General features: G+C 36.1%; 3 protein-coding genes across 3 annotated transcripts in view; 2 read left to right on the plus strand and 1 right to left on the minus strand.

The window, feature by feature from the left end:
- The window catches only part of enah (ENAH actin regulator), a 108,027-nt gene extending 104,416 nt beyond the window's left edge, over positions 1 to 3,611 (minus strand). Inside the window, exon 1 of the mRNA XM_048207301.1 lies at positions 3,590 to 3,611. The gene's annotated coding sequence lies outside the window, so the exon portion shown is untranslated. The remainder of the gene's footprint in view (positions 1 to 3,589) is intronic.
- Positions 1,039 to 2,178, plus strand: srp9 (signal recognition particle 9). The gene is made up of 3 exons (XM_048207305.1): positions 1,039 to 1,283; positions 1,509 to 1,577; positions 1,654 to 2,178. The coding sequence occupies exons 1-3, from the start codon at positions 1,212 to 1,214 to the stop codon at positions 1,771 to 1,773; spliced, it is 261 nt and encodes an 86-aa protein (XP_048063262.1). The 5' UTR covers positions 1,039 to 1,211; the 3' UTR covers positions 1,774 to 2,178.
- Positions 3,612 to 3,857: 246 nt separating the features above from the next.
- On the plus strand, positions 3,858 to 9,490 carry ephx1 (epoxide hydrolase 1, microsomal (xenobiotic)). The gene is made up of 9 exons (XM_048207304.1): positions 3,858 to 4,106; positions 4,853 to 5,046; positions 5,134 to 5,314; positions 6,252 to 6,470; positions 6,583 to 6,712; positions 7,124 to 7,338; positions 8,006 to 8,114; positions 8,195 to 8,317; positions 8,910 to 9,490. The coding sequence occupies exons 2-9, from the start codon at positions 4,864 to 4,866 to the stop codon at positions 9,118 to 9,120; spliced, it is 1,371 nt and encodes a 456-aa protein (XP_048063261.1). The 5' UTR covers positions 3,858 to 4,106; positions 4,853 to 4,863; the 3' UTR covers positions 9,121 to 9,490.
- The last annotated feature ends 296 nt before the right edge of the window (positions 9,491 to 9,786 follow it).

Consider the following 9,786-nt stretch of genomic DNA (forward strand, 5'->3'; position numbering starts at 1 on the left):
AAGAGCCAATGGTGTGCTTGTTTTGATGGCAGAGGTGAAGGATCTGATGGTTCATCACAAGTGTTCAAACCTTGAGACTTGATCCCCACATCTCAGTTCCCAGATCAACTACCAACTGTCACTCATGCATCTCTGATTCTTATGAACTGCGGTATATGTGGCTAGGGTCTATGGCTAAAATGAAAGGGAAATCATTTGGGAGGGATACAATTTGAAATTTTGGTATAAAAATCCAGGTTTTAAAAAAAAAGTCTACACTGCCATCTACTGGTGCATTCTTATACAATTTAGTACAAACAAACATCTATAATTTGCTTATATACTGCTTTTTGAGATTTGAAAATAACAATGTAATTCATTCTGTTTTCATGTATTTCATATATATATATATATATATATATATATATATATATATATGTGTGTGTGTGTGTGTGTGTGTGTGTGTGTGTGTGTGTGTGTGTGTGTGTGTGTAAATTGGTACACTTTTTGCCATAGAGATGGGAAAATGTCACAATTATTCTGAATTAACCATATATAACAGTTCTAGGACTCTCTTTAAATACACGTCAGTGTAGCTGTCGTTCACTGGCCCTTTACGGGAAATATTTAAAGTTAGTACTTTTTTGGGATACGACGAGACAGTTGTTTACCAGCAGGAAGCGCATGGTGGCTCAAAATGCCGAATCCTTCTCTGAGCCGCATTGAAATCACATGAGGTTTTGTGTCTTACTGGATATATTTGTAACGATAATTTGTAATCGTTTAAAATCTGTTATTACAAGCGATATGTACCTAATATAATCAGCAAAATTCGATTTGGCGAATTCTATAGAATGATTTTAAATAAATTCATCACAAATAACTATGATTGATCCGCCCCGACTAGTGCTTTAAAATGTCACATGTACCACGTGACAACGCGGCACCTAAGCCCCGCCCGTCTTTTCATCCTTGTAGTCATTCTACACGTTCATTCTATTTCTATGAACCAATCACAATCCTCAAATCCGATCACGTACACTACGTAGTGACTACTCATCAGTGTGCACGTTTTATATTGGCCAGTTCAGCTGCCGACCAATCAGAGTGCGTTTTTGTACGACTAAAGGTGGCCATATTTTATGCCACCTGGGTTTTGCTTCTAACAGCTGTATTTTTCTACGCTTCTAACGTATTTAATAAAATACCCAATATTTAGTGCTTATCACATCATGCCTTATTATCAGACGTGGGAAGAGTTTGCGCGAGCTGCAGAAAAACTTTATTTGACGGACCCGATGAAGGTATGTGATAAACTACCGGCTACAAGCACAGATCACATTCATCTATTTTACAGCCAAAAAGCTGCTCAAGTTGTGTCAAATGTATTGTAAAGCGATTTCGAATTGTTGTCGGTACGTAAAAATATGATATCATGTATGTTTATGGATGAAAATGTTACTGTCAGCCAGTATTCAAGCCTGATGTACTGATGCACTGTATCTGTCTGGTTAATGTTGTTCATTCAGGTCAGAGTGGTTCTAAAATATCGACACTGTGATGGAAATCTCTGTATGAAGGTCACAGATGATGCTGTGGTAAGTTTTGAGCCCTGACTGTTTTGTTTGTGGTCTTGTGTAAATCATATTATATTCACCATACGTTTCTTCTTAGTGTTTACAGTATAAGACTGACCAGGCCCAAGATGTGAAGAAGATTGAGAAACTGCATGGGAAGTTGATGAGATTAATGGTCTCCAAAGAGACCCACAGTGGATCCATGGAAACGGACTGAATGATTAAAAGGACCTGTTGGGATTGGACAGTTGTTTGTTACTCAATCCGACTGACAATGAAGAGAAACGGATCTACAGGAGGATGGAGAAGAAGTTTGGTTGATGTTTGACTATATACTGATTATGCTCGTTTGGGGAGCAAGCAGTAAGACAAGAGGAAACATCCTACAAGAGGCTGATATTTGTGTTCTTATTCTGGAGGTCGGACAATGTTGTAGTGGTCATACAGTTGTTTTCATTTGGTCTGCCTATTTTTAATGTTTGGAGAAAGACAACATCAAGGGAATACATTTCGATGCAGGAACTTCTTAATTTCTTAGATTACAATAAAATTCCAGTTTTGAAGCATGTATGACTATGCATGATGTACTTTGAACCTAAATAAATGTCTTTTTTTCAACCCATTTCATTTTACTCTTACTTTCTGACAACATTTAAGTCTTCAAACATTTAACAAATGCGTTTAAATTTACATTTAAAAATCAATTATCATTAGTTATTTAAAGGGTTAGTTCACCCAAAAATGAAAATGTTATTTTCATGTCGTTCTACACCAGTAAGACCTTCGTTCATCTTCTGAACACAAATTAAGATTTTTTGATTAAATCTGATGGCTCTGTGAGGCCTGCATTCAAAGCAATGACACTTCCTCTCTCAAGATCCATAAAGGTACTAAAAACATATTTTAAACGGTTCATGTGAGTTTGGTGGTTCTACCTTAATATTATAAAGCGACGAGAATACTTTTTGTGCGCCAAAAAAACAAAATAATGACTTTTCAACAATATAGTGATGGGCTGATTTCAAAACTCTGCTTCGGAGCTTTACAAATCGAACCGGTCATTTGGATCACCTGTCAAACGGAACTGCTGAAATCACGTGACTTTGGCGCTCCGAGTCACCGAGTCGATTCGTAAAGCTCCGAAGCAGTGTTTTGAAATCGGCCCATCACTATATTATTGAAAAGTTGTTATTTTGGGGTTTTTTGGCACACAAAAAGTATTCTCGTCGCTTTATAATATTAAGGTAGAACCACTGAACTCACATGAACCGTTTAAAATATGTTTTTAGTACCTTTATGGATCTTGAGAGAGGAAGTGTCATTGCTTTGAATGCAGGCCTCACAGAGCCATCAGATTTAATCTAAATATCTTAATTTGTGTTCAGAAGATGAACGAAGGTCTTACTGGTGTAGAACGACATGAGAGCGAGTAATAAACTACATTATTTTCATTTTTTGGTGAACTAACCCTTTAAAATTTAATTCAATACTTGATAATATGCTTAACGTACACCCTATGGTTGTGCACAGTAACATTTATTATTTTTAACCTTTTTTTAAACAATGTAAACCTGCTTTGGTTTTATATTTGCTGGGACTTAAGTGTTGGTAGATGAAATCTGGATACAATTTACTGTTCTCACAATCTGGCTTAACGTACCTGTTCAGGATGACCAACCAGTAGTTTACCTGTCAGGTTAAAAATGGCAATTTTAGCATATTTCCTCATGGGAAAATGTAAGGATGTACTACCACTGTTATAAATGTACTAAAATCTTGGCTAGCATATATTGTCACGCAGAATATACCTCTTAATATGGGTTACCACAGTGGAGAAAGTATTTTGTGAGTAACGTTAGGCCATCCTAAGCAGGTACATTTTCAGCGCTGTCGTCGTTTCAGCAAATGGAGGTAACCTTCACCCAAAATATTACTGTAGCAATATGTTTGTTTAATGAGGTTCTGAAATAATTTGTCGTCAGACAGACGTGTTTTACCTCAGAAAACCCCTCAACCCTTCACAAAAACTTTACCTTTCTTCCTATCAGACTCTGTGCGCGCGCGCTGCTCCAGTCCAGTCAGTTGTAACGGTTTTTTCGCGAGTGGTAAAGTGCGCCCTTTCAGTCTTTACGCACAAAAGCCGAAATAATATGATCAATCACAAGTTGCGTAAGTGAAATGTTTGCCGTTTTAAAAAAGTTTGTTTTTTTTTAACCAAATTTGGTAAAAAACTTTTTTAATGTTTTGATTTAAAAAGAGAACGTCTTGTAGGCTACCATTATCTAACTACAATCAAAATGTAGTTTTGTGAAATGTGAAAACGTTTGTTTGGTGTGCAGTTAGCTTTACTAAAATAAAACCACCACTATTCTCTGAAAGAAGAAAGTAAACAAATTTCATAGAAATGTGTTTTCCATGGGTCAAAGGGAGTGTGCGCAGTGCCTTCGTGACTACATTTCCCATAGTGCATTGGGCTTAACGTTACTGCGTCTTGGTCAGTCTATGGTCTTGGTGCTAAACGATCACAGCATTACTTTGCTACTTATTGAGGTGAGTGGGCATCATGTCTGGTGTTATTAATCATGGCGTTTTTGCATGGTTTAGCTAATTAATATGAATCTACAATAACAGCATACTAATCGGTTTGTGTGCTGCATTCCTGATGTAGCTCTGCTCTTATTATCATGAAATACAATTGTTTATACAACAACTTCCTGGTTATACTACTTTCAATAATAACTTTATTATGGTAAATGCATTTGCAAGTAACTTCTGTGCAGGTTCTGTTAGCGACTGACTCATAGTTTATTTTCTTTCAAGAAAAAGACTGAGAAGAATTTAGCTTAGTCTGTTGCTATAATTGCCTGGTAGATTAAATTAATTATTATTATTAAGATATTTTTTATAAAAACAAACTTTTTAAATATCATTTAACTGCAGAAAAAAGTCATTTGTCATGTGTGGTTATGTTGCATGAAATTTCTGTGAATAATTCATAATTAGATCAGCACACATTCTGAGATTCCTATTTACAAAGTATTTACTGTGCATTAGGAGCTAGACAGAGAAAAGCTTTGTCATGCATTGTGACCCACATGTTGTTACCACAGAGCTTTGTCCACCCTAATCCCAGTGCTGGGAATGTTGTGCAACAATAAACCTTTGCTCCATTTTCGTGCATGCACTAAAATCATGTTGCCTAGTGGTTGAATGAAAGGTTACAGGTTCAGATTCTGCAAAGGGTGATCCATGAGCTACCTATCATCAATTAATAAATATTCGTTGCTTCATTCCAGGCCCTTAAACCATGTACATAGAGTTGGCAATGGCATTGGGGCTCGGAGCAGTGGTTGCTCTGGTATTCCTGAAGAACAGAAAGAATGTCCTGAAAGCTCAGGATGGGTGGTGGGGTGTGGGAACTTGTCCCCAAGGACCTGAGGACGATAGTATCCGCCCGTTTAAAGTTGAGACAACTCCAGAAGAAATTGAGGTAAGTCCTGATGTCAATATCAGAATAAAATTTTGCATAATTATTTCGGTGGTTTTGTCTTAGTAAAAGCTCCTTTATATTCCTTAGGATTTGCACCGCCGGCTGGATCAGACCCGCTCCTTTCCATCTCTTGAAGACAGTCAGTTTAACTATGGCTTCAACTCTAAATACCTTGATAAGGTTGTGTCTTATTGGAGGAATGATTTTAATTGGAGGAAACAAGTGGATAAACTGAACAAATATCCTCATTTCAAAACCAAAATCGAAGGTGAGCCTTAACTAGTACAAGGTAATTTAATTAAATCTATATATTTAATGCAATAATCAAAATAGCAAACACAGTCAAAGGTTTCATTTTAATGACAAAAAGAAGTAAATAAAATGTTTAATTTTACTTACAGTCTGCAAAGGAGTGGAAAAATATGTTCAAAGAACTTTATATAAACACAAGTTTATAAATACATTAGCTTTTTTTTCCCCACAATTTTTTTTTTTTACCAAACACAGTTTGTATGTAGTAAAACACCCACAGATTAGAAAACATCTGGGTCATGTTTGCATTTTCTTCTGTCACTGGCCATAATTCTAATAAATCCTTGACACAGAGTTCCTACACAGTTTGGAAAAGTATGGAATTTGAGTCGAGTAATTTCCAGCTCTGAATAAGTATGGAAAAAAGAAAACAGAATATGGAGGGGGGGAAAAAAGAAAAAAAAAAAGTGTTTTCAGACTTTTGCCCCTATTTAGTTTTCTAAAATATAAAATAAAAAAATTCTGAAAACAAATTTACCGTACAAGCAGATTGTTTTCTGAAAAATCTACAGAGAGGTTTGAAAATTTCAGTCTGGAGAAGCATGTAATTTTGAAAATGTAAAATGTTTAGGAACCCTGTTGACATCAGGATTAGGCCTAAAATAATGCTATACATGAGAAAACTGAACAGATAGTTCTAACTTGGCTCAGAGAAAGATTGGAATCATGTCTATGTGGCAGTTTTTCTGGTGATTTAGGGATAATACAAGACTTTTTTACCTTACAAATGGTTATCGAAAGCAGAAATGCTACGAAATGCACATCAGGTTTTGTGAGAAAGCGTGACGTACAAGAGCAAAATGGGAAAGGTTTCATATTGGGAACAGGTTCCCATTTCAAAATGTGAACAGATTTCATATTTGTTCTGTGTTGTGTTGTCCTCTATAAAAAAGGTATCGATATTCACTATGTTCACGTGAAACCGAAGAACCTGCCAGAGGGAACCCAGGCAGTACCTCTGATGATGGTACATGGCTGGCCAGGCTCCTTCTATGAGTTCTATGGTATCATCCCCCTGCTTACGGAGCCATCCAGCGCCGACGACATAGCCTTCGAAGTCATTTGTCCCTCAATACCTGGTTATGGTTTCTCAGAGGCCCCACATAAGAAAGGTAAATGGCAAACAACCCAGCCCAACAGATCTTTTTTTTGTTTCAAAAACACATAGATTGGTCTGTTTTCCATACAATTCCATTTATTATGATCATAATGTGTTTCGCACAGGGTTTGACTCTGTATGTGCAGCGCACATATTCAATAAACTGATGAAGCGTCTTGGTTTTAACAAGTACTACGTTCAGGGAGGAGACTGGGGCTGGCTTATTACCACTAATATGGCCCAGCTGGAGCCCAAGTATGTATAAAAGCAGTGGTTCTCAACTTTTTTGACTCTGAGGCCCCCCTTTGTCCAAGACAATATTCAAAGGCCCTCCTATTTTAAGTGATATGTACCTCTGGTACTTAATAAAAAAAATCAACAGCACTCAAAGATATTTTAGTTTAATGTTGTACAGCTTTTTTATTGTTGTTTTTAGCATTTTAATTAAGATTATGTTAAAATAACTGAATTTGACTGATTTTAAGACTTGTTGGGGCCCCCTAGTGGTCCCCTGGTTGAGAAACACTGTATTAAAGTATCTCATCCCATTGAAATCATCAGTTGGAATGCAGTAAATTAAAGTCAGATATATTAAAGGAAGATAATGTGTATAGAAATAAACAGATTTCAAGAAGTACTTTTGTTGTTCATCTCTCCTCTCTTTAGTGCTGTGAAAGGCCTCCACGTTAACTTTGCTCCACCTGCAAAACCAGGCCTTCTCATGGTGTTGTCTATACTTTTTGGTCGACGATTTCCTAAACTCTTTGGCTTCACCGAACATGATGTGAAACGCCTTTTCCCTTGTATGGAAAAGCTTGTAGTGGACGCCGTGAAGGAGACTGGATACATGCACATACAATCAACTAAACCTGACACTGCAGGTGAGAGACGTATTCAGAGTGAATTAAATGGATAAAATACGTATCTTTGAATAGAGTGCAACAGTCGGGTTCCGGAAGTAAAAATTCCATTGATTTTCTCCATAGGGAAATTGAATTTGATCAATAACTTCTAAACCTTTAAAGACAGACCTACTGTGAGCTACGAGGTTGTTAATCCATGGTATTTACTTCTGCTGAAGCCATCAGCCCACATTATTTCATATTATATTTTTAAAATAATCATGTGTAACAGTGGAATTCCTGGTGAAAAACTACATTACCCATGATGCCGTACAGAATATTACACCAGAGAGTTGAAAAAAGCAAAACTCACCAAAATAGCTCCACCTGCTCCCATGAAGCACTGCAAATGATGTAATCGAGTCAAAACTGTAAGCTAAGTTTGCAGTATTGTAATTCACCTCGTAGAAGATTGGCTTGGTTTATGACTTAAAACTCTTTAACAAAGACCTTTTATTAAAATCCCTATGGTAAAAATGAATGAAAAAAAATGGTTGGCGCTGTTGCACTCTATAAACTCCACATATATTGCACATTAATGAAATGATTAATTGACATGTTGTGATGTTGGGCCTTTGGATTATATATTTAGTATTATTGAACACTGAATTTGAATTTTGATTTGAAGCTTGACTGTATTGCACAGGCCGTGGATTGAATGACTCTCCTGTTGGTTTGGCTGCCTACATTTTGGAGAAATTTTCAACCTGGACTGATCATGAATTTAAGAACCTTGAGGATGGTGGACTGGAGAGGTACTACTATTTTTAGTTTAGCTTCATTAAAAGTCAGAGAAATGTGTGTTCAGTTAAATAATCTGTTAATTCCCCAACAGGAAGTTTTCACTTGATGATCTTCTGACGAATGTGATGATCTACTGGACCTCTAGGTGCATTATATCCTCAATGCGTTTCTACAAAGAGAACTTTGGCAAAGGCTTAAACCAGCCCCATGCAAAGTAAGAGAAATACAGGCTTTGATTTACATCATTTGAAGATGTATTGTTTATTCAGTACTAGTCAATATACTGTTCCCAAAAGTATTTGAAGATGCTAGACACAGAAACTGCTCCACATGTAAATATGTACATTTCCGTCTAGGGTTGGTAAGATTTAACATTTAAAAAAAAAAAAAAAGCTTCTTATGCTAACCAAGGCTGCATTTATTTGATTAAAAAATATGGTAAAAACAGTAATATTGTGAAATATTATTTCAAATTAAAATAACTGTTTTCTATTTTAATATATTTTAAAATGTAATTTATTCCTGTGATGCAAAGCTGAATTTTGGAGCTCAATTAACATTTCTGATAATTTTCAATATTGAACAGTTGAGCTGCTTAATATTTTGTGGATACCTATGTACTTTTTTTGATGGTTAGAAATTTCAAAAGAACATAATTTATTTGAAATAGACTTTTTTTTTTTTACTGTCACTCAGTAAATACATTTTAAAAAATAAAATAAAAATCTTACTGACCCTAAAGTTTGAATGGTAATGCACAATGCTAAATCACTTCATTAATGTGCCATTTCTCTTTCACCCTATAGGCTTCCAGTTTACATTCCAACAGCTGTGGCCTCTTTCCCCAATGAGTTGATGCACACCCCAAAATTGTGGGTGACACAGAAATACCGTAGGCTCAAGACTTACACTCCCATGGCCCGTGGGGGCCATTTTGCTGCTATGGAGGAGCCGCAGTTACTGGCAGAGGATGTTCAGAACTTTGTCAAGATTGTAGAGAAGAGAAAGAAGAAATGAATAATTCTATCTCATCTTCATGGGACTCTCACAAATGCATCTAAACAGTGATGACCATGAAGTAAAACACAACCCTTGGACCGCAACAAACTGGGTCATAATGAACAAGTGTATTACATTTATTTTTAGGTAATAGTGCCGTTTAATGCTAGGCATATACTAAAACAATTTTATGTGCCTTCGTTTTATTGTAATTAAATGATTATATATTGACAGGAGCTTGTTTTTGATATATTTCAGTGTGATTATATCAGAAGATGCTGAGGTGTTTTAACTGTTTGAATAGGACCACAAGATCAATATAATTATGATAAGAAACCGTATGAAAATACTTTACTTTATCCTTTATTAAAGCGCTTTTTAAGCACAATTACTGCATCCTAGTGATGTGTGTCAATGACTGCAATCACAAAAGACAGTCAGGAAGACATTTTTATTGTTATCAAGACAAATTTGATATATCACTCTCATTACAAACAATTCATCAAGAGGAAAAATGAGTGTTCATGATTCAAAGTAATGACCACTAGAGTGGCTGTCGGTTCCTCTATTTTGCATTCATCTATTTAAATAAAATGATCATCGCTATAGACGCTCTGCAGGCCAAAGCAACTGCCTCTTTTACACATAATGGAAAGTTCTTGGTGAGAACTTTCACGACCAATC

The sequence above is a fragment of the Megalobrama amblycephala genome, linkage group LG11 (genome assembly GCF_018812025.1).
Source record: "Megalobrama amblycephala isolate DHTTF-2021 linkage group LG11, ASM1881202v1, whole genome shotgun sequence".
Lineage (NCBI taxonomy): Eukaryota > Metazoa > Chordata > Actinopteri > Cypriniformes > Xenocyprididae > Megalobrama > Megalobrama amblycephala.

What these genes read in the sequence shown, in the direction of transcription:
- ephx1 (XM_048207304.1), top strand. Translation starts at nt 4,864, where the DNA reads ATGTACATAGAGTTGGCAATGGCATTGGGGCTCGGAGCAGTGGTTGCT. An exon ending in TTTCAAAACCAAAATCGAAG is followed by an intron (nt 5,315 to 6,251) that starts GTGAGCCTTAAC and finishes TCTATAAAAAAG; the next exon opens with GTATCGATATTCACTATGTT. An exon ending in AGAGGCCCCACATAAGAAAG is followed by an intron (nt 6,471 to 6,582) that starts GTAAATGGCAAA and finishes TGTTTCGCACAG; the next exon opens with GGTTTGACTCTGTATGTGCA.
- srp9 (XM_048207305.1), top strand. Translation starts at nt 1,212, where the DNA reads ATGCCTTATTATCAGACGTGGGAAGAGTTTGCGCGAGCTGCAGAAAAA. An exon ending in ATTTGACGGACCCGATGAAG is followed by an intron (nt 1,284 to 1,508) that starts GTATGTGATAAA and finishes TTGTTCATTCAG; the next exon opens with GTCAGAGTGGTTCTAAAATA. An exon ending in AGGTCACAGATGATGCTGTG is followed by an intron (nt 1,578 to 1,653) that starts GTAAGTTTTGAG and finishes GTTTCTTCTTAG; the next exon opens with TGTTTACAGTATAAGACTGA.